Here is a 24,974-nt window from a genome sequence, read left to right as displayed (position 1 = left end):
ACAGTGTTACAGTAGTTTTTCTCCTTAAAATAAAGCTAATTAAAATATTACAGATATAGGGGCGCCTGGGTGGCACAGCGGTTAAGCGTCTGCCTTCAGCTCAGGGCGTGATCCCGGCGTTCTGGGATCAAGCCCCACATCAGGCTCCTCCACTATGAGCCTGCTTCTTCCTCTCCCACTCCCCCTGCTTGTGTTCCCTCTCTCGCTGGCTGTCTCCATCTCTGTCAAATAAATAAAATCTTAAAAAAAAATTACAGATATATACCAAACACATCTTTAAATTCCATAATGAATATTTTTCTAGGATTAAATTTTACTGAAAATTAGGCCGCCCTTCTTCTGCGTAGGACCTCTTAAATGAACCACTTTGAAAATCTCACAACCCTAGTACAACATAATGGATATGGAGACAACCAATTAATGCTGTCTTGATAAAATGAAATGCTTACCACCTGTTATGTAACACTTTGGAAGTATTCAAGAATAACCACCTGTTACATAACACTTTGGAAATATTCAAGAATAATGGTTATAATTCATGCAAAGAAAGACTGTTACTACAGCAACAAAATTAATTAGCATGTGCTAATTAGCTAACCTGATTCCCACACATAATAATCCACTTTTATCCCTAAGTCATATCTAGCAATATTTACTATCCCAAACATAAGAGCCAGAAAGCAAACAAACACAAAACTCTACTCATTAGCAAAACTATCAAAAGTTCTTGCACTAAAACTCAGTCATACTTCATCACCTTACCTGAGATGCGCAGGTAATTTAGTGCCCCTTTACTTCTCTCATTTAAAAAATAATAATAATTCTACAGTATTTTGATTTCCCTGCACAGTAAAAGATGTAAATCAAAGGCAATGGATGTGGAAGAGAAATTATTTTTTTTAAGCTTTATTTATTTATTTGAGAGAGAGAAAAAGAGCACAAGCAGGAAGGGCAGAAGGAGAGAGAAAGAGACTCTCAAAGCAGACTCCATGCTGAGCATGGAGCCCCATACAGGGCTCAATCTCATGACCCTGAGATCACAACCCAAGCCAAAATCAAGAGTCAGAGGCCTAACTGACTGAGCCACCCAGGCACCCCTTGGAGGGAAATTATTAAAGAAGTGTGTCAGTTATTTTCACAGCTGAAATAAAAGACAGCTGCTAATTTGGCAATAAGGGAAAACCTGCAAAAAAAAATTAATACAAGAACTCAAAAAGTAAAGCCAAGTAATAATTTTATATGATCAGTATACATACAGTCTTCAACTTATTACAACCTGACATAGTAACTGTCTTCAGAACACAGACTCAGAGTCAACCAGAAAACTTCAAGTTAAACATATACTGTATTAATGAAGACAAGGCAGCGCATAAAATACTTTGTAGGGGCACCTGGGTGGCACAGCGGTTAAGCGTCTGCCTTCGGCTCAGGGCGTGATCCTGGCATTATGGGATCGAGCCCCACATCAGGCTCCTCCACTATGAGCCTGCTTCTTCCTCTCCCACTCCCCCTGCTTGTGTTCCCTATCTCGCTGGCTGTCTCTGTCTCTGTCAAATAAATAAATAAATAATTAAAAAAAATACTTTGTAATCATACAAACATGGGTTAAAAATATGAAGTTATGACACCTAAAGTTTCAGTTGCCTTAGAAATTCACTTCCACAGAATTCTAACATCTTATTTCCCAGCAATGCCATAGAAATGAAGTTTAACATATCCCTTATTAGTGGTCTATAAAACCATATTTGATCTTCAAAGACAGAAATTTGCCCCAAGACCTGAATAGGTCACTAACACCCTCAAGAAAAGTAGTTTCCTCATCTTTAAAATAAGAACTTGGCCTAACTGCTTTGGAAGGTCCCTTGTAGCCCTAATACTTTCTATATAATCCCAAAGCAGAGCTAGTAAAAGGCCAATGTCCCTCTTTAGATGCAGTGTACGGTGTAAGAATATGGAGCAGGGAGTGGAAACAAAGGACCGTGATTCCAGGTTATAACTTTCATGATCATATTCAAACTATACAAAAAGTAGGTGAAACTAGAAAAGTACTTTCATAGGTTCCCTAATCCAGATTCCCTCTAGAGAATATCAGGGTTTTGGGTTTTATCCTAGAGCCAAGTATACAGACTGTAAGAATTAATAACATGTATCTATGATTTTTAAAGAAATACAATAAAACTAATGTATATTTTTCAACTATAAATGTCTTACCAGGCATTTCCCTTACATGGCTCAAGCTCTGAATGAGAACCTGAGAAGTTTCAGGTAATAACACTGTTTGTTGATTTGGTTTAAAAACACCAGAAACTAATTTTGCTAGTAATTTATTAGAAGCCACTCCAGCACAGCCAGTGAGACCCAGTTGATTATACATGGCTTCCCGCATCTCTGCTGCAATCTGAGATCCAACAAGTAGTCTGATGTGCACGATGTCATGCAGGTTTATATCTATAAAAACAGCCAATATCATTAAAAGTCACCACAAAAACAATTTTCTTTTTTACAAATGAGTTTAAAAAGGGCACAGGGCTTAAACTATATCCAACCCCCCACCACCACCACTACCACCATACTGTCAGCCACTTAACTCATCTCGTTCATTCTTCATAGGAATTCTGTAAAGTAAATAACTCCCAGAAGTGAATTCCCAGTGCCTGTGATAGTGAATGCATCCTGGGAGTGCTTAATGATTAACAGATTATGAAAACTGATCTCTCATAAAAAAAAAAAATCCCTACTGACATTAGTAAAACTTCTACTGGTGTTTAACTGTAGGCAAGCATAAAAGTAGAAGTATTACACTAATAAGAGAGCTAACATTACAGCTTTAAAGATCTGAATCTAAACTTTACACACACAAGCTATATGTGCTACTGAAAACAATTCTGAATCTGTACATAGTTTAAGAGATCTTTATGAAAAGTGTAGGGAAATTATACAGAAACAAATTTTCTTAGCGCTCAAATGGTATTAGAATTTTATGAGACTGTCCTTATCCTCAGGAGTATTTACAGATGAAGTGTCATGATGTCTGCAATTTACTTTTAAATGGTTCGTCAATCAACCAACCGATCAATAAAGAGGGAGCAAGATAAAGTAAATGTAGGAAAATAACAATGGGTGTATCTACAAGGAAGGGCATAATAAGTGTTCTCACTGTACTACTCTGTCAACTTTTCTGTAAGTTTGAAAAAAATTTTTAACAGAATCTTGTGAAGAATGATTCATGAAGAATTAGACATTTTCTTTTTAGGATATAAAACCTAGCTCTCTGTAATATGTTCTAACAAATATTGAACTTGCTTTAAAAATTATAAAGAAACATACTTAGAACCTTCTTCTATTCAGTCCTTATATGTGACAAAAGAGAAGGTACAAAAGACACATGAAAAGCTTCATGTCCTCTTCTAGAAGAGAACTGTAGCTCTACCCCTTTTCTTCTTTAGTATCGGATGGCAGAGAACTAGACTGGAGACTGATCACCAGCTCTCAAAAAAGGGGGATGAAGGACACATATGTTGAGACCCAGGAGCAAGAAAGTCAGGGCCAGTCTTATACAAAAGCAGGGTACCATATCTTCCATGTGGTATGATACGGAAGTCACCAGCAGAGTTACAAGATGTTTTAAAGTCTAATAGATATTCGCTGGGGCTTGCTGAAGCTTATTTTCAAAAGCAAGTATCTCTGGAAATACCATCAGTCATTTATACTTTAATATGTGAAGGAGATGGACTATTGTGTTGTTTTTTTTTTTTAAAGATTTTATTTATTTATTCAACAGAGATAGAGACAGCCAGTGAGAGAGGGAACACAAGCAGGGGGAGTGGGAGAGGAAGAAGCAGGCCCACAGCAAAGGAGCCTGATGTGGGGCTCGATCCCATAACGCCGGGATCACGCCCTGAGCCAAAGGCAGACGCTTAACCACTGTGCCACCCAGGCGCCCCGACTATTGTGTTTTCTTGCTAAGAGCTGGTGAAGATTATCAAACTGACTGAATATGAGCTTGCAAAAGATGGCAGGTAGGCCTGGACAAGCTTCCACAGAGAGTAACTCAGGAACTCAGAGAGCAACATGAGTGTTTGATGCCTGGGGGAACAGAAGGGAACAAACAAAAGAGGCAAAAAACACAAATTTAGTTTACCTCAAAATTTTGCTTCAAGACAGTTTTAGGAGAAGCAAAAATTACTCTAAAAAGTATATTATTAAGGCAACTCTTATAATTTAAGGATGACCTAAGGAGCTATGGCTCTTAAAAATGATAACACACTAACTGTGTCAGAGAAATGAAAAGCACACAGAGCACTGAGCTACACATGTCATCAAAATCTCACTTTCTGCCTACTTAATATGGAATAGCAATACCTAATTTTAGTAATTTGAGACAGATCACTGAAATATGGTTATACCTCCAAAAAAAGCCATAAAATTTTCAGAAAGATAAAGTCAACTCGTTGAACTCACTGAATTCAGTGACCATTAGGAAATAGAGGTACTTTTAGTTACTAAATAGAGTAAGAATCCACTTACACTGATTATTATATACATGACCTGACACAGTCAGTGCTGAAAGTTCATCACTTTGAAGCTGCTGTAGTCTCTTCTCAACCATTTCTGTGAGATCCACAAAATTTTCATCAAATCCGAGTCTCTCAACAACTGGACTGAATTCTTCCAACAGCTCTAAATTGAAATAATATTGGCACGCAGAAGTTAACTAAAGTCACAACTAAAATGGATTTAACTATTTAATGCTTAAAAATATGTCAAATATGTTAAAGGTTTTACATATATTCACACTTCCACAATATCTTTAATTAAGTCCTCCATTAACTGGATTTTTTTTTCTATACCACATTTTGAGTAAAGGCAGTACTTTCCAACAAAGTCAGTCCAAAATGATATTCCCTGGACAGATGCTTATAGCAATATATTTAGCTCAATCTCCCACACCTATAATTTCTACACCTGTAGTACATTAAATATCAATGCTTGTAGTTCATTAGGATCTTGAAACAGTGGTTCCAAAGAGTAAATTACAGTCAGCCTAGAAAAGTAGAGACAAGTAATAATATATTCTAGCTGTATTTTCCACAAGTCTTAAAAAGACAAAACAAATAAAATGTAAAACTTCCAGGGTTCCAGGGGCACCTGAGTGGCTCAGTGGGTTAAGCATCTGACTCTGGCTCAGATCATGATCTCAGGGCCCTGGGACCCAGCGTCAGGCTCCACATTCAACAGGGAGTCTAGTCTGCCTCTCCCTCTGCCCTCCCCACCAATAGTGTGCATGCACTCTCCTTCTCTCTCAAATAAATAAGCAAAACTTCGAATTATCACTGAATCAAAAAGAAAAGTCACTTAAGTTTCAAAATATATTACAATGCAAGATTCCGATTAGTTATCTTCCAGTTTATTCCTTAAGGGTAGACACGGATCATGACTTACATGTATCTGAATGTCCAGCACCTAGCACAATACCTTGTCCTTAAGGTAAATGCTTCCTAAATTGAACTGAATCAAGATGTGAAATAAATTCAAAAGGACAATCAATTCTTATTTTTAGGATTAAACTAGTAACTCTGAAATCATTGAGAAGAATTTTCATTTCTCTCTGAATCACCTGATACCAGCAGAATGACAGAAAACAAATTATTAGCCCCTTCTTACATAAAAATGTATAGGTTCTCAAAGTGCTATAATATGAAAGCTCAGAAATAAAAGTATATACAGATCATTTTTTTACACAAACACTAAAAATACCTCTATTTTATTTATGTCAATTTGACCATATCAGGGGAAAACAATTAATAAAGATAACAATGTGACCTGGTGACCACCAAAAATCACTTCCAATCTATATAGAGAAAACCATTTACCTATTCTAAGACTTACAATGTGTTTGACCACATACAAGGATTCTTTCGCATTTCCCTCACCAACTTCTGCAATTTTTTTCAAAAGTATATATTATATAAGAAAAACAAAGGACAAGATTTTTAAAGTACTAAGCAGAAGAGCAAATTAAACACAGAATCATGCACAAAGCTCTGAATACTAAATACTGATTGATCTACTCCTCATTAAAAAGAATGAGGAAGAGCTGTATGAACAGTATGAAAGATCACCAAGAGGCACATCTGTATGTATAACCTCTTCTGTGTAAAGATTAACTTCTTAATATTCAGACACATACAATTTTGCATGGATGCACAAGTGATATTGTCAGAGTATACTCTTATCTTTGCTTGGCTAGCCCTTCTTCCCCCTTCTCCCATTTCACTGCCATGTTCTCTCCAGAAGTTAATTAATGTTAAAAACCTAGTATACACCATTTCATGCTTCCCTTCCTGTTTATATACAGACATATATGTATGTGTAAAGGGAGGGGTTTGAGCCATTGTTTTACACATGACACGTTTTTGCATCTTGCCGTTTGCTCAACAAGGCATATCTCTCTGAGTCAAACAGTAAAGCTCCAATGCATTCTTTTTAATAGCTATATAATATTCCACCGCGTAGCCATCTTAATTTAGCCATTCTCATCCTGATGAGCATTTGTTTTTATTCCATATTTTTACCAATTATGAACCATGCCACAAGAAATACTTTTGTACATATGTTCTCATGATTTTATTTCTATTTGATAAATTCCCACCAGTAGTATCACAGGGTTAAAAAACAGAGTATGTATCTTTAATTTCAAAAAATGTTTCTATATTACTTTTTGTAAATGTGTAATATTTTGTTTCTACTTTCTCTCACATTTATTTTTTTCAAGTGTGATGGACAAAAAATAATATCTTACTAATTCAAATTTCCCTAGTTACTAATGAATTTGAGTATTCTTTTTCCACATAATTGTGGACATTGCGTTTTTTCTTTTTGTCAACCGCCTCTTCATATTTTTCATCCATTTTTCTTAAGTATCTTTTTCTTGTAAACTTGTAAGGACTTTGGATATTATATTTAATGCTTTCATCTGAAAACTGCTACAATTTATAAAAGAACAAGCATGAACAACAGCAGAAAAGATAAACAGTTGATTCTTATACATTTTTAAATTATATATATTTGCAATACGCCAGTACAAATATGTTTTCATTCGTCCTGTAATTTACTAAAACTCTAAGATTCAAATCCAAACCTTAATAGGGAAGTTTATCTATAATATGTAGTGTATATGTGTGTGTGTGTGTGTGTATACACACACACAATCCCAGAAAAATTTAATATAGCCATTATTTCTGCTGATACTGCTTAAGAAATCTAGTTTTTAATTGTGTTAATTGAACATTACAAAAGCCTCTCCCAACTGCTAGTGCATCAGAGTACAGATATTTCCTCATAATTGATTTAAACTTGGTATTTACGGTGATGGGTAGTAAGGAGGGCACGTATTGCATGGTGCACTGGGTGTTATACGCAACTAATGAATCATCAAACTTTACATCGGAAACCGGGGATGTACTGTATGGTGACTAACATAATATAATAAAAAAACATTAAAAAAAATAAATAAACTTGGTATTTAAATTTAAAAGAAAATTAAAAAAATTTTTTACTTTCTTTTGTATCTTTCCATTTTCTCGCTTCCAAATTTTGTTTTACATTTTCTCTCACATTTATATAAACACCAGTCACAAGAGACTTCAAATTTCTTCCAACTGTATTTTTTTTTGTCAACATTACTCACATAAAGCCACTCTCTTATATAAAATGTTTTTAAAAGCAGGCAGGCAAGATTCAAAATAAAAGTTATTAGCAAAAAGAAGTGATTTATGACATTTTACTAATTAAAAGATTCATGTAGTGAATGAGCATCCTATATACAAATTAATGCTGGAAGTATATTGCCCATGATCTGTACCTGTAACCTTATATGACATCTCTCTGTAACGAGTTAGGTCTTCTCCATTAACTAATACCAGCTGTGGACATTTTTCTTTTGCATCTCTGACATTCATAAGCTTCTTAACTCCAAGTTTCCTAGCTTCATAGTTGCAGGTAACCACCAAATATTTCTGCTGAACTCCTATAAAAAGCAATTATTTTATGAGAAAACTGAGCAGGATAAAAGAAACATTTTAAAATGTACTAATTCCACATTATAATTGTAAATTGTAATGCAATCTATTTTGATTAAGAATATAAAGCTCTATTCATTTAAAATAGCATAGCCTCGGGGCGCCTGGGTGGCACAGCGGTTAAGCGTCTGCCTTCGGCTCAGGGCGTGATCCCGGCGTTGTGGGATCAAGCCCCACATCAGGCTCCTCTGCTATGAGCCTGCTTCTTCCTCTCCCACTCCCCCTGCTTGTGTTACCTCTATCGCTGGCTGTCTCTATCTCTGTCAAATAAATAAATAAAATCTTTAAAAAATAAAATAAAATAAAATAAAATAGCCTCCATTCATCAAGGTTCTATGAAGTAAAATTTAACAAAAATTATCATAAATCAGTATATTCTCTGGAGTCTTCAGCAAAAAAGATACAAATAAAATCCTATTAGGATTTTTTTTTCAGACAATACAAACAAGATTAATTTATACTGAATTAACTCTCTCTATATAAAGTCTAGGCCATGTTTCACCAGAAAAATAAAGCAGATGAAAATAACTGAGTACAATTAATTACTGGTTTCTGATAGAAAACTTCCAATGAATATAAAGCAATGCTCTGTTACAAGTGCTAACCTACAGTAATCATTAAAGATCTCCCAATGAATGTTGTAATTATTGAACTGTTCTTCATAGTAATTTGCAGAAAATATTAGACAGTGAGTCATCATTAATGCGCCCCTTCCTTATCAAAAATGATTTAATTATGATCATCTACAGACTATGAAAACTCTAGTTTACTAGTGGTAGCTTAAGATTGCTGAAATTAATTAATTTTCTCTTTACACAGGTTGACCACTCGTTTGTCACTGTAAAAGTCATGTTCATCTGGGGCGCCTGGGTAGCGCAGTCGTTAAGCATCTGCCTTCGGCTCAGGGCGTGATCCCGGCGTTATGGGATCGAGCCCCACATCAGGCTCCTCTGCTGGAAGCCTGCTTCTTCCTCTCCCACTCCCCCTGCTTGTGTTCCCTACCTGGCTGGCTGGCTGTCAAATAAATAAATAAAATCTTAAAAAAAAAAAAAAGTAATGTTCATCTAACATATGCAAAATATAAACATGTACAGGAAGAAAAAAGTTATACCCACTCCACCAATGTAAGACATCTGCTTCTAAAATTTTGATATTATAAACCGGGCAAAGAAATGTTATTTCATGGGGCGCCTGGGTGGCACAGCGGTTAAGCGTCTGCCTTCAGCTCAGGGCGTGATCCCAGCGTTATGGGATCGAGCCCCACATCAGGCTCCTCCACTATGAGCCTGCTTCTTCCTCTCCCACTCCCCCTGCTTGTGTTCCCTTTCTCGCTGGCTGTCTCTATCTCTGTCAAATAAATAAATAAAATCTTTAAAAAAAAAAAAAAAAGAAATGTTATTTCACATAAAGATTTTTGATATATCAGATTATGCCCCAAAATAGAATCTCTGGGTCAAAAGTTGTAATTTAAGATTCATCAGTGAACTACATAAAAAATAGGGTTGATAACTTCCTCAACTAAAAAAAGCAGTTTTAATACAGAATTAAAACATATGAACTCACCACTATATGTCACCAGCCTGTTAAATAGTCACACACTTGTTGAGCATAACTGAAAGACTACTTTTGCTTTCTCCCAGAAACTTTCAGCATCACATTTCTCATTTCCAGATAATCATTCATTCCTGTGTCTTAATTATACAATACTTTTTTATTGAGCATTATCTTCATAGCATCTTGTGTTATACTGCTACTAATTACAAATGCCTTTAGGAGAAAACTTACAACCTGTAATCCTAACTCCCTGACACTTCGGGAAAGTTTAAAGATCCTAGACTGATACTGGCATACCAAAAACGTCATCCCTTTGTTCTTGTTTAGTAAATCAACTAGGCTGGGTTGAACTGGGATTTATCAAAACCAAACGAGGCACAAGAGGTTAGCAGCAGGTGAACCAGAATTGCTCTTTTTGCTTATACTAAAAGATATATTCTTACTACATGCATAAAAGAAATTTTTCGAAATTTAAATGACTTTTCCAATTTAAGATACGCATGTAATAGAAATGTTAAAATAAGCCAACATATTAATAAGTAAATCTTCAATGTAAAATTTTTGCCTTTTATTTTAAAAGATACTTGTATTTTTATGGAAAACTTACAGTCTATATGCCTTAAGTATTTAGAGGTCTGTTCAAAATCCAACTTTTTTGTCATATGTTACACAATCCAACAGTTAATTTCAAAAGTAGAGAGGATAGCTGAAAACATCCATTACAACGTAATGACTTTTTTTGAGATAAGAGGATTATAAAATTTCAACCATTGAGAACAAGACTAAAAGTTTATTATGGTCTTTCTGCTCATGTGTTCAGTTGGCTATATTCCTTGTATAAAATTCACCATTTATTAAATAAGGCTTATAAGTGTAACACCTGGTAGTGAAGCAAAATTTACTGTCTATAAAGTACCTTAAGAATTGCTTCCAAAATCTTTAATATGGTTAATAAATCACAATATAACCAACATAAATGAATAGCTAATACTCTTATACAAAATGACAATTTATTATTAATGTCCAAAATTACCTAAAGGTTTGCCCTTCAGTTCCGGATTTGAAATCATTTCTACTTGTGCGTAAAAGCAATCCAGATCCACGTGTACTATGACTCTGGATGAAGAACTTCCTTCTGGCACCACTTGATCATGAACCAATGCACAATATGCAAAGAAACAGAAAAATATATTCAGGCTGCTTATCATCTCTGAGCAATTGGCAGTTCCTTAAAACATGGAAACTGAGAAAGAAGAATGCAGAATGATTTTAAGTTTTTTCTTGTGTCAAAGCCTCTAAAAATTATAGACATGAGAGAAACTCCATCTACAATAGGGTCTTCAGTCCTGTTTACTTAGTATTTCTTTGTGCACCCTATTTTCTCAGGCTAGTAATAACTTTGAGGCAAAAAATCCTGATCAATGATAGAAGATGCAAGAGGTAATCCTATCACTTGGAAGTTTCTAACATTTAGATTAAATCATAAGAGGTAGGAAAGTTTAAACATTGATTTCAACAAGTAAAAATTATTCTAAGTGGCATGTTCTTAAAAAAAAAAAAGAATCGTAAATACAAAAGGGCAGAAGCCAGACCTATGGTTTCCAGTGGACTATATTTAGTGCCCATATGAGAGCAGGATTATCTAGTTCAGTGCTGAATCCCAAATACCTAGAAGAGTGCCTGGTATATAACAGACTACCAATAAATACTCGCTAAATTAAAAGAATGAGTAAACACTTCTTGAATTTTAAAAAGTAGCTCATGTCATGGGGTGGGGAGGGAAGGGGGATAAGAGAAGAGATTCCAGCTCTTAACCAGTTAAAAACAAGGCAGGCTAAGTGCAATGTGGTATTCTGGTCTGGATACTAGAACAAAAACTTTAATGGAAAAAACTGGTAAAATCTGAATAATGTTTGTACTTTAGTTAATAGCATTATGCCAGCGTTCACTTCTCAGGTTTGACATACGTAATACAGTCATAGAAGACATTAACATCAGGAAAAGGAGCTTCTGCAACTTAAGTCTAAAATTATTCGTAAATTTAAAAGTTGAAAGGGGGAGGGGAGGGCGGGAATTAGAGCCTTGGCTCCAGACTCTGGGGTTGGGCAGTACAAGGTAGGGCCCAGAGGCTAGAAGTGGGTCAGGGAGAGGCGGCCACTGCAGATGTGCCTCGTCTTCGCTTCCGAGCCCAGCCTGAGCCCCAACTTCTGCCAAGTGAGCGACAAGGTTCTCTGCGTCCGCAACCTTACACCGCCCGGGCGCCTCTTCGGCCTTGACCGGGCTGTTTGGGGGATCACAAGTGCACCCTCGACTATCATAATTGATACGTCCACCCTAGTCCTATTAGGCGAAGCCATCCATTTCGGGATCTTGGCCAGAAAACACCAGGTAGCGGAGAACAGCTCTCTCTACCAAGCCGGGAAAACGAAAGGAAAAGAACGAGGCGGGGACGGTCGCACCCCAACGGCCGCCGCCACCGCCCCGCGCCTCCGCCCGCCCCGCCCTTCTCATTTACACCAAGCGAGGCCGCCGGGCTCCTCAGGCCCGGGCGCACCGGGCGAGCCGCCTGCCTCCCCCGCCTCCGCCCGCTCCATGGCCGGAGCCGCGTCCTCTTCCTCGTCGCGGCCGGCTTCCTCCTCGGGCTCCACCCCCAGCGGCTCCATCCCGCCGCGGCCAACCGCAGCGCAGCTTCCGGCCGCTTCCGCCTGGTCTCCAGGGAAACCATGAGCCGACCGCCCCCAGCCGCTTCGGCCTTCACGGCTGCGTAGTCCGGGCCGACCAGGCAGTTGCCGGGAGGAACGCGCGAGCTAGGTATCTTCTCGTCCGACGTGCTGAGGTTCCTTTTCGCCCAGTCGAGGCCGGAAGTGAGGGATTGAAATCCCAAACAGGTCTTTTTTTTTTTTTTTTAGATCTTTGGAGAGAGTCCCACACCACAAATTTTAACTTTTTAGCTTTACAAAGAGGCCAGCCTGTTCTCCCGATAACTGTTAGCAAAATTGGTAACCCTTAGACACTAAACGACGTACGGTGATGGACGGTGAGAGACAGGGTGGGAATTATGGTAAGAGCAAGGCGGCCGTGTAAAGTAATATGATTAGCAAGTATGTTAAAGTTTGTTGCGTTTTGTTTGTTGTTCGATTCAAAGACACTGTGACAGATTAGACCCCTGAACTCTTAATTATCTAAGGTCCATAGGGTTGTGATATATGCGTTTTGGAATCATAAAATTTCCAATCCAGACCCTCCAACTTGCTAACTGTGTGACTTTGGCAGGTTGCATAGTTGCTCTGAGCTTCAATTTCAACACTGTAAAAAAGAAAAAAAAAAGTTTTCACTGTCTTGAGAGTGAATGAATGAAAACTAACATATACTTTAGTATTCCCATGACACCTGGCACATAGAAGGTGCTCAATAAATGTTAATTCTCTTTGCCTTCTGTTAAGATGTTTGTGTGCCTCTGTGTGTGTGTGTGTGTGTGTGTGTGTTCTAATAGAGGAAATTTGGTCATTTCTCTGTGTGTGTTTCTATGTATTTGTACACATTCATACACACATATTTTGCTTTTTTACAGGATTCTGTTCTTACAAGTAGGATGTGAAAACCTTGACAAACGCTTTAAAGGATATGCTGATGCATCCCTAAAGAAAAAGAAATAACAGGCAGAACTGGGGTTCAGTTTGGAGACCAAGTCTTCCTCTTTGGGTATTTTACTCTTAGACATCTGGACCAGGTCTCTAAAAGTCTCCAGTCTGGGATCTAAAATGTTTAGAGCTATGCTCCTTTCTTTATGAATGCTATTTGATAACTCTGGATAAAGAGCTTTTCAATTAAGTGCCTCTTTGGCCACTAAGTGCCTCTTGGGCTATCATTAAGGTCCAATTTCTTATAGACGACTAAGGTGTTTGTTTTTTGTTTTTTTGGTTTTTTTTTTAGTTCCTCCATGTTGAGAATGATACCCCTGAAATGCCATGGCAGATTAAAATAGCACCTTTATAACAGCTTGAGGCCCACTAACACTCAACAGCTTGAGTAAAAGTGAGCCAGCATTGAAAAACAACACACACAGTCAAGCCCTATTTGGTCAGTTACATTTATTTCCCTGTCAATTGTCAAATTGAAGAGGGGCTTTTAATTTGATAGAATAGACAAATGGAACCTTGAAAACCCTAGGGCGAGCAAGCAGGGCTGCCTTTATGAGTATACAGCTGATGCAGTAACACAAAGAGAGCCTCGTGCTTAGAAGGGCCCCTCACTTGGTTTAATGTTTTGCTGTTGTCATCTTGGAATTTTTAATTTTTGAGCAAAGGAGCACTCATTTTTATTTTGCACTGAATCTCACAAACTAGCCGGTGCTAGGAACAAAGGAGGGAAGTAGCACAGAAATGACATTAATAAAACACCTGTATGTCAGGCACAGGGCTAAAAGTTTAAAACAGATGATCTCATGCCCTACATGGTATATGTCATCATTCTCATTTTACCAAAAATGAATCAGGCCAGCAGAGACTAAGGTGCTTATTCACGATTATTAAACTAGTAATGGTAAATCCACTTATCAGAGTTTTCCATAGAAAAGAATTTATTAATAATGTTTCTTCCATAGAGGAAATCACTCCCTTTGCCTATTTTCCTTGGTGCTTCAAACATTAGATAACTTGTAGTAGGGAGAATAAACATCCCTTGAATATGTTAAGAGGCATAAAAATACAGTTTATATGAGCGAATATGTGTTGCCTTGTTGTGGAATGAATTAGGAAGTGTTTTTTTAAGTCTATAAGTCCCTTCCTCAGTTTTAATTAACTGGTTCTAACCTAGGATAATTTCAGGAAATAAATATATTGAGCCTAGGTCATAATTCCATACTTAAAAACCAAATCAGAGAATTATAAAACAAAATAAACATTTAATTAAATAAAAGTATGGTTGAAACAGTATTCCCGGGGGAGCATGGGGTTGCAGTGTGACTAGCAGATAAAAAAAAACAAAAAACCTGCAGACACTTACAAGCTTCAGTAGTCAAGACACCATGAACATTAAAAGACACAAACACCCATGTCACTTAAAACACCATGAACAGGGGCGCCTGGGTGGCACAGCGGTTAAGCGTCTGCCTTCGGCTCAGGGCGTGATCCCGGTGTTGTGGGATCGAGCCCCACATCAGGCTCCTCCGCTATGAGCCTGCTTCTTCCTCTCCCACTCCCCCTGCTTGTGTTCCCTCTCTCGCTGGCTGTCTCTATCTCTGTCGAATAAATAAAATCTTAAAAAAAAGCAAAAAAAAAAAAACCATGAACGTTAAAAGTATGAGCAGCCATGTCAGTGAAGGGTGGGAAAGTTACCAGTGCCTGCTTCTCTCCTTCTAGCCAAATTGGCCACATATGGCTCAGAAGAAAAACTAGACAATGTTCAAGGGCTTTGACGTGAAAAGTGTGAAGGTGTTTGTGAGTGTCTGTATTTTATGTTGGTAGGTAGCTAGGTAAGTAGAGGTTGACTCTGAGGTGAAGGAACAATTTGAATTGGCAAAGGCACAAAGGGTTTGGTTTTGTAGGGGTTTTGGCCCAGTGCAGTGGTTCTCAATGGGGATTGATTTTGTCTGCTGGGAGATATTTATTTAGCAATATCTTGGAGATACTTTTGGTTACATCTGGGGAGTTGGAGCTCTGCCCTATTGGCATCAGTGTGTAGAGGCCAGGGATATTGTTGAACATCCTACAATGCATAGGACGGCCTTTCACAATAAAGAATTATCCAGCTCACAGTGTCAGTTGGGCTGACCAGAGGTTGGGCACTCTGACCTCGTAGTAGCATTTAAATCCTGCTCCCAACTCTCTCCTCAGCTTCAGGTCCCCAATTATAATGAAGAACTGATCTTCGGATATGTACTTTTAATTATAAATGGACATTTTTAGAGAAAGGAGGATATAGGAGAGGGAGAGAAGTATTATTTAGTTGCTTTTCATTGTGGGAATTTACATTCTGGGCTAAAAAGGAATGCATTTGCTAGAAAAGAGATTTAAGAAAAATACCCACATTTTTATGGAGCTTGTGAGTTACCCCTAGGGTGAAAGGCTGATGAGTCAGAAATAATTTACAAGGCTCAGAAGCTAAAACCAGAAAACACAGAAGGGCTTCATATGATTGAAAGCAAACTATAATTATGACACGCTCTCATACAATGTCCATGTCATGCAGTATTTACTTAACTTTCATCCAAGGATCTCAAACCCTTTGCACGAAAAGCTTAATCATCATGAAAAAACCCTCTTCTCTCTGTGTCTCTCTTTGCACATCCCATTGCACATCAAAGTTGCAGTTTCAAATTTTCTCCGTGTAACCTAAAAATATTTGCTTCATACCATGTGACTGTGGCTATGAGAAGGTGTAAGAGGCTGGAGTTTTTCTAACAGTCAGCTTCTCTTTGCTTTGACCTTTCTCTGTGGTTCTGTAGAAGTCTGATGAAAAGCATGCATATTTGTTTTAGTAATGACATTTAAAACGTTACTTGTCAGGTTGTGCTCAATGGACCTTGCTTTGTCATTTTGGAGAGAGATGGGGACCAATGTGATCACAATACAAGTCACTGGGTCCCAGCTTGTAAATAAAGTCCGCAAACTTCAGCCACTGAGGGAAGGAGAACTACTGGATGTCATATAGAAAGTGCAACCAGATTGAAATAGATCAAGTTTACTATGTTACATTTATAGACATCTAACTTTGATGTAACAATTTCTTTTAAAAAAAGAAACCCTTTTTCTGATTGTAAAGGTAATTCATGATTATTATGGAGAATTGGGAAAATATAGAAAGGAGGTAAGAAGAAAACAGAAATAATCCGTAATAATCCATAATTTGGGTGCTCAGAGATAACCATGCTTTAATAGTCTTTTCATAAAGCACAATTTAGGGTTTTTTTAAATTTCACAAATATATATCTGCATCTATTTCTTTACCAAACCACAAAAACCATTGTGAGATGGATTGTCAGAACAAATGACATAGAAAAACCTTTATATATTTACTTGCTTTTGATGATAATATGAAGGAAATGGATAAATATGGTCTCAGCATCGTCTTGGAGATATTAATAATTTCAGTTCAATCAGTAATCTCCATCTACCTGATTTGAGTTTATTATAAACTCTCAAAGGAAAATTATATTTATATGTATAGGAGTTATTTCTTAAAATAACTTCAAGACTTCATTAAAGTTCCTATTAATCTTAAAACTACTGCTTGTGCCCCTCATTTAAAAAAAAAATATATTTTCCTTCTCATCCATTCTTTAAGATTTTCTAGTAAAACAAAAAATATAGAGTATAACGTGAAAATCCTCCATAATCCCCACTGCACCTTAATATAACCACTGTTAATGGAGTTAACCACTATTATCAATATATAGATATACTGCATCAGACCTTTTCTTATAATGCTCAGTAGAGGGTAGACATAGTGATAATCATTTCTAGTTTAGGTGAGTGGGCTCATACCATACAGACTTTCTGCACTATGTTTTTTCAATTAGTATCTCTTAAACATCATTTCTTTTCCATGCACAAAAATATACTGCATTCTTTTTAGTGGCTGCATTATTTTACAATTCCATATTGATAGACACTTATCCCTGATTTTCTGCTGCAGTAAACATCCTTGTACATATATCTTTGCCCTTCTTCAGGAGTTTGAACTCACCCTTCCCTAGGACAAATCTACAAGTCTAGTAAGAATGTTATCTTTATCTTTTTTAAATTAGGAAAACACCATGTGAAAGCACGCTATGACACATGAGGCCTGTCAGTTCTACTGCCGGACATGCTCTCAGATCTCTCCACTCCTCTGAATTTGCACTGACGCAGTCCATGTCCAGGCCACATACAGTCATCTCTGGCTTAGCCTATGGCAGTGGCCTCCTAACATCTGCCTTTTACCACCTGTGGGCCCTAAAAATGATCTTTTAATGATCTATAATTTCTTTTTCCTGCTAAGAACCTTTCAAAAGCTTCCCACAACCTTTTGAGTAAAAATCAAACCGCTTTCTTGCCATGGTCTTCACAGCACCATTGACCTTTCTTCCTTACTTCTTTTCATAACAGTTTATCATTTTTTCCTTGCTTGGGCCCCCTTTCTATTCTGGGGGTATATAGTACCCTGCAGTCAGCAAGCTGGAAACCTAGGAGAGCTGGTGATACAGTTCCCGTCTGAACCAGGAGAGCCAGTGGTGTAAATTCCAGTGCTAGTCCAACTCTGAAAGCAGAAGACCAATGTCTCGACTCTATGACAGGTAGAGAAAGCAGATTCTTCCTTATTTTTTTGGCACTATTCAGGTCTTCAACAGATTGAATGAGGCTATCCGCATTGGGGAAAGCACTCTACTTCACTCGTTCTACTACTGTGAATGTTAATCTCATCCAGAAACATTCTCACAGACATACCCAAAATAGTGTTTAACCAGTATATGTGCACCCTGTGGCCCAGGCAAAGTGATGCATGAAATTAACCACAGGACAACTTCCATCCTCCAGACCACTCTATCATTTGAAAGTTTTTTCACATTAACTGGCTTGTTCTCTTTTTCCAGTTCTCAGTTCAAATGTCAACACCTCCAACTGACTTTTCCAAACCACACTCTCTCAGATGGCCTCCCCCAGACTCACGTTCTCTCACGACATACTGAGTATCATTTATAACACCCAAATATGTAATTGTTTATATGCTGTTTACTGGTTTTTAATCACTGTCTCCTACTAGAATGTGAATTGTATTAGGGCAGGCACCTAGTATGCCTTGTACTTTACTGATATCTACCAAAACACACGTGCGGTAAATGAATGGCACTATTTCAACATCAGATGGCTAACTTAATAATGTTAGATTTTTAAAAGTCCTGTATAGACAAATCTTCCTTATAGAAGAATTCTAAATACTATATGTAGATAAGCCCCCTCCAGGAGGTGGATTTTAATCTCTTCATCTTACAGGTGGACTAGATGGGGACTTCCTTCCAAAGAATAGAGGATGGAAAGGGAGGAATAGTAAATTTACAGTGGAGAAGCCTGGCAGTCACAGACTCAACCAAATGATCACGTAGCTATCATACACCACTGGTGAGATGCATTCTGAAGGGCACAACATCACACCTGTGGAATTCTTGCCCAGAATGTATAACCTCAATGTAATCATAAGAAAACCTCAGACAACTGAGGAACTTTACAAAACAATTGATTAGTATTCATCAAAAGCAGCAAGGTCATGAAAAGGTAAAAGGAACTGTTACTGGTTAAAAGAGACTAAGACCTGACATCTAAATGCAATGTGGATCGAATTCCAGAACACAAAGTGGACACCGACGGGAAAACTGGTGAAACCAAATAAAATCTCAAGCTTGTAGAAATACATCAGTGTTGGTTTTTAGGTGGGGTTTTTTTTTGTAAGATTTTATTTATTTATTTATTTGAGAGAGAGAGAGAAAACACAAGTTGGGGGTGGGGGGCAAAGGGAGAGGGAGAAGCAGACTGCCCACTGAGCAGAGCCCTACGCGGGGCTCAAACCCAGGACCTTGAGATCATGACCTGAGCTGAAGGCAGAAGCTTAACCAACTGGCGCCCCTGGTTTCTTAGTTTTGACCGAAGTACCATGGTAGTGTGAGATATGAACTCCTGAGGAAACTGGTGAGGGCTGAGAGAGACCTCTATTATCTTCGCAACTTTTCTGTAAGTGTAAATGTATTCCAAAATAAAAAACTTATTTTAAAAAATAATCACAAACTAGAACCTAAATAAACCTTAATATTTTTTTCAAATCTTTACAAATAAAAGACAAAAATGAAAAAGAGAGTTCTCTAAACCCAGCATACACACACACACAAAAAGGGAACTAACTCTGTGAGGTGATGGTTGTGTTAATTAACTTGATTGTGGTAATCATTTCACAATGAGTACGTATATTAAATCATCATTTTGCATACCCTAAATATATATAATTTTTATTTGTAATTATACCTCAATAAAGCTGGGGGGGAAACATATAGTTGCTGCTGATATTCAAAAGTGCAAAGAACAGTTTGCCTTTTTATTAGTTAGCATGTGTATAAATTGATAGCTACTGTCTTCTGATTCATGTTTCCAAAATTTTTAAACCTCCTTGGTCTCAACTATTGTTTTCCCATTTCTATTACCATACTGTAAAATTCCTTAAAAGATGCTATCTATGCAGTTAATGGCCATTTAATTTTCATAATTGAAGGATATTTTTGAACATACTGGCACCTGACAGATAATTACTGCTGTTAAAATCATCACTCCATAAAAAGAGTTTCCACATGAGATGATTCTTTCTTGTCTCTAAGTTTTAGCTTATTTTTCTTTTGAGTAAAAGCCAGAAAGATTATTAAGAAATCCGTGGTAACAAGAACCTGAAGTCAGAATTGCTGGATACGCAATCCATCTGAGGTGATGGACATGGAGTACTAGTAACAGATTCTCCTGCCAGGGTCTAAAATGACTCCTACTACGAGGCAGTAACTATGCAAGAGCAAAAGCACTTTGTTACTTTTGTTGTCACCCGGGCTGTTATGTTCATTCAAATAATGGCATCTGCTACATTCACTTGTATAATGACAAATTAATAAATCTTCCACTGCAGGAAATATCCTGGTTTTGGATTTATACAGCATTACTTAAGAAATCAATTCTTGGGGCGCCTGGGTGGCGCAGTCGTTAAGCGTCTGCCTGTGGCTCAGGGCGTGATCCCAGCGTTCTGGGATCAAGCCCCACATCAGGCTCCTCTGCTAGGAGCCTGCTTCTTCCTCTCCCACTCCCCCTGCTTGTGTTCCCTCTCTCGCTGGCTGTCTCTGTCTCTGTCAAATAAATAAATAAAATCTTTAAAAAAAAAATCAATTCTTACTTAAGACATTTATAAAAAATGTTGACTTGACTTTGCTTTCCTTTCCCTTCACAGGGGAACAAATCGAATCAGAAAAGACTAAGAAAGATGAGGAAATATCTCAGACTGGAGGAGACTTAGAAAATGTAACAAATATATGAGAGCTAGGATCCTGGATCAGATCCTGGGACAGAAAAAGGACGTTGGGAGAAAAACAGGCAAATTTGAATCAGTTATGCGGTCACTAGTTTTGTACCAGTGTTTGTCTCCTGCTTTTGATAATTTTATTATCGATTTGTACGCTGTTAACATTAGAGAAACTGAGTAGAGGGGAGACAACAACTTTCTGAATTATTTTTGCAACTTCTTTCCAACTTTTGTAAGTCTAAAATTATTTCAAAATAAAAAGGTTTTTTTTTTGTAATTGCGTTGGAAAATTCCTCAGGAAATTGTTACTGCAGAGGGAAACATACTATTTCTCAACAGTTCCAATAGAGCTGGTTTCCCCTCCAGCTTTGAACCAGAGCATTGTTTCTTTAGCTAAACAGCAGATAAAGTACAGTTTTTGACCTGTGCTTTAGGAATATTTTGGACAGAAATATACATTTCAAGGTGCCAGAATTATACTTTGCACCGCAAAATGTCTGTCCTTGGAGAAGACTATTGGAGGCAAGACCAACTGAGAGAAAGATCCACATTTCTCATCTTGTATTTATGCTAGAGTATTGGCTCATTGAGTGGGCTATTGGGCTAAATTGCCTAAATAATTTAAAATTGGGGAAAATTTTTCCTCTTTCCATTTTTTTTCTTTCTTGTCAAGTGCATATAGTTGAATTTGAATAAGTAAAATGTAGATAACATTTGACTTCACTGTGGTCCAGTGGAGGAAGTAAATACCCACAAATTTTGCTAATCAAGTGCTGGGGGAGTTCACTCTTTGAGATCATCTTGTAAATGATAAAATCATTAAAAGTAAGTCCTTTCGGCAGTTTAGCAATAATACCACTTTATAATTACTCTTCAGTAATCACCTAGCACATGCTTGCCCATTTGTCTCTCTCTAGTCTAATGCATAACTCAAGAAGGAAATGTCTCTGTTTTACAGAGGAGGGGAAATGGAGGCTCAGAAAAGTTAAACAACTGGCCCGATCTAGGCTTTGACCTCAGATTGCGCTATCTCTAAATGTCTCACTATTTGTATGGGTTGACCTAGCCTGAAACAAATTCTACCTTTAGTGAAGTTGTATCATAGTGAAATTTCAGTAATACAAGTCCTTTGACATATTTGAAATATTCTGCTAATTATAAGAGGAAATGTGATACTGGAAAATGATCTTACATAATTCTATTTTCTTCAATATGTAGAAATAGATGAGAAAATCCAAGGTCTTCTAGTTATCAAGTTATTAGGTTCTTTTAGTAATGGAATGTATTAAGCTAATAAATTATGTATTTCATAAGTACATTAACTTAACTATATCAGGATCCTGGAGTGCTTTTTAATAATGTATGGTATTGCAGTATAATAAATGTGCTTTTTAAAAGCCAGAAAAGAGGTCAGTGATCTAAAACAAGTAACTCAACATTTACTTTAAAAAGTCTACTCATTGGCCCTTTATTTACCATTCAGAACTATAGTGAAAAATTTATGGGTAATCTCCTAGGCACAAAGTTACCATTTCAAAGCAAGGATAAATAACCAATCTTACTCTGATCTCATTGACAGTTCCAACTAAATAATTTAATTATGGACTTTGGACATGGGAAATATTATTCAGTTGAGCTTTTATTCTAGAATACAGATGCTCTGTAATTGGATCGGTAGACAAAGATCATTTGCTTGATAAAGAGGGAAGAAAAACGTTGTGCCTGTTGCTGCTTTCACCTTACAATTAAAGTGACATAATTAGATAGTATACTTTCTCACCCTGTTATAAGATACAGGTTTAAACTTATCCCTTACATCACAAAACCCACAAGTTTCATTCCCTGTGCATCAGCAGCCCTTCTCAGTGAAGTCGAAATGGAGTAAAGGGGTTCTGAGATCCTCATTGTCTGATCAGACAGTGTTCTCTCCAAGGGGTGTAATAAGCAAAGAACACCAGCGCTCCTTACCTGACTTTTCAGGACTGTAGTGTGACCTGCATGATCACTGCTTCCTAAACTTTCCTGAGCACAAGAATAATCTAGATGCCAACTTAAAATACCTTTTCCTAGGCATGTCTTCTAGAAATTATAATTTAATAGATGGTAGTGAGGCCTAAGATTCTGAATTTTAGGCAAATGTCACAGATGACGAGGCATATTTGAGACACAAATTTTAAAAAACAAAGCATCTGGGGCTCCTATGGGGTGTTATCAGAATCTGGAAACAGTAGAACTCTGCTATTTGTCAAATTTCAGTTTTCCTCATTTATGAACTTTTTAACCTCTCCTTCAATGTCCATTTTAAAGGGTAATAATAATATATATGTCTTAAATTTATAGTAAATATTAAATAGGAAGGATCCAGGCTCTTGCTCGGGCTCCAGACTGTCTGGTCTGGGGATCAGCAGCTAGCAGCCCCTGAGCACTTGTTACAAATGCAGAATGTCAGCCCCTGCCCCAGACCCGCTGAATCTGAACATGCTTGTTAGGAGGATGTCTTGGGTGATTCATATGCACAGTAACGTTGGTGAAGCCGCAACCTAGTCACTTTGTGAGTGTTCAGGAAATGCTAGATTATTTCCTTCTCATTACAGTCGTTGTACCAATACTTCGTATTGGAGCTCAGTGACTGTCAACACCATTTCTTATTGCTGGTTTCAGCCCAGCAGGCACACTTGCCTCTCTTGCACGGTGGAAGGGCATCCATAAATAAACAAATGCATGGACTGGAAATCAGGCTACCGCAAAAGGTAACTCTGAGGATTTCTGCCTCTGCTCCTTCACATTGTCCCAGGCATGAAGCCGACAACAGTCATTTTACAGTCTCTTCTAAGGATTATTTCAGAGCCTCTCTACGTGCCTCTCACTGAGATTTTCCTGCACAGCTTTTGCTACCATTTAGCAACTGTTGGTAGCAGGGGAGGCCTATCATTAATGATTAAACTGGTCGCTACTTGAATACAAATTTGGAGAAGGTTTCATAAAAGGGTTTTGGGGTTCCCTTTTTTTTTCCCTTCCAGATTTATCGTTGAACCCTGCAGCGTCAGAAGAGGAGAATTAGGTAGAACCTGTCTTACTGCATCAAAGACATTTTCGGTAAGTGCCTACATTAAGATGTGCAGCAGCACATGTTAGTACACGACAAATGAAAATGAAGACTATATTTCAAACGTCGGGGGTGCACTCAGGGAACAATGCAAAAGGCCGACTGCTACAAGGAACATTTTAGCTGGACTGTTTCTATTAAAACTGCAAATAAACTTAGTTTAGTGTTTAATAATAAAGAAGCTACTTTTCAGTTTTATAGGTATTCTAGCCACAGAAAGAGAGTCTTCTTCCATGCCTTGTGTTTCTTAACAAGTTTGCTCCCCAACAGAACTTACTGAAGTCTGGTCTTTGTTAGTGTCCTATCACTCCTATGTTCCTTATAAAAATAGTCTTTTCGATTTTCTCTTTGACACAGGTGAACGCCCATCCTCGGAGGCTTCTGCTTACACTATACTCTGTAGCTAAGCCAGCAGACTGACTTCAACCACAACCACACGTCTCATGTTTTCAATGCTCTGCAGAGGGTGGTAGATTCATTCTTACCTATTGTTCCTAAGCTCTTGGGGAAAGATCTGTATATGGAAAGATTGAATGCCAAGTTGAGTATGCCTGAAATCCACATGTAGGTCTTTGAACTCACTACCCTTCCTTTGCAGTGGTGTGGAGGTCAAACTTACTTGCTCTTTTCCATTTCAGTTGAATAGATTCAACAGTGAAAATGAGACATGCCTCGAAATCGAGAAAGTAAGGGAGAACATCTGTTACTAAGATCAATGGGTCACCAAAGAATTAGGTCTTCAACAAAAAGGGTTTTGTACCTAAATTCACCAAATAAACCATCCTTCACGGTATAGGTTGAATTGTGTGGTCCCCAAATTCATATGTTGACATCCTAACCCTCAGTACCTCAGAATGTGACCTTTCTTAGAGATGGGGTTTTTACAGAGGGAATCGTGTTAAAATGAGGTCACTAGGGTGAATCCTAATCCAATATGACCAGTGTCCTTATAAGAAGAGGGAATTTAGACACAGTCACAGGGGGAAGTCTGAAGACACATGGGGAGAAGATGGCCATCCATCACTTCAAGGAGAAAGGCCCGGAACACATTCTTACCTCAAAAGAAACAAACCCTGCTAATACTTTGATTTGGGGCTTCGAGCCTCAAGAACTGTGAGACAATAAACTTCTATTGTTTAAGCCACCCAGTTTGTGATACTTTGTTGCAATAGCCTTAGCAAGTTAATACACCTCATGAGTCACTAGGAAGA

General features: G+C 37.7%; 1 protein-coding gene and 1 long non-coding RNA gene across 3 annotated transcripts in view; one reads left to right on the top strand and one right to left on the bottom strand.

Moving 5' to 3' along the window:
* Positions 1–12,495, bottom strand: part of POLI (DNA polymerase iota) — a 24,092-nt gene extending 11,597 nt beyond the window's left edge. Inside the window, exons 1-5 of the mRNA XM_034642697.1 lie at positions 12,151–12,495; positions 10,669–10,779; positions 7,865–8,029; positions 4,528–4,680; positions 2,212–2,448 (exon numbers count right to left, since the gene is read on the bottom strand). Coding sequence (XP_034498588.1) covers positions 2,212–2,448; positions 4,528–4,680; positions 7,865–8,029; positions 10,669–10,779; positions 12,151–12,298 — 814 coding nt within the window. The 5' untranslated portion in view covers positions 12,299–12,495. The remainder of the gene's footprint in view (positions 1–2,211; positions 2,449–4,527; positions 4,681–7,864; positions 8,030–10,668; positions 10,780–12,150) is intronic.
* LOC105235551 lies at positions 12,317–24,974 on the top strand. 2 transcript variants are annotated; one of them, XR_004620310.1, is made up of 5 exons: positions 12,317–12,446; positions 12,545–13,337; positions 20,586–23,407; positions 23,678–23,753; positions 24,121–24,974. It is a non-coding gene; the product is annotated as an uncharacterized LOC105235551 (long non-coding RNA). The 2 variants fall into 2 exon arrangements; XR_004620311.1 differs by lacking the exons at positions 12,317–12,446; positions 12,545–13,337 and adding an exon at positions 17,888–17,910 and having other exon boundaries at positions 20,586–23,753.

The sequence above is a fragment of the Ailuropoda melanoleuca genome, chromosome 14, assembly GCF_002007445.2.
Source record: "Ailuropoda melanoleuca isolate Jingjing chromosome 14, ASM200744v2, whole genome shotgun sequence".
NCBI classification, from domain to species: domain Eukaryota; kingdom Metazoa; phylum Chordata; class Mammalia; order Carnivora; family Ursidae; genus Ailuropoda; species Ailuropoda melanoleuca.
Note: the sequence above shows the minus strand (reverse complement) of the source record. Positions and strands in the feature narration are given on the sequence as shown.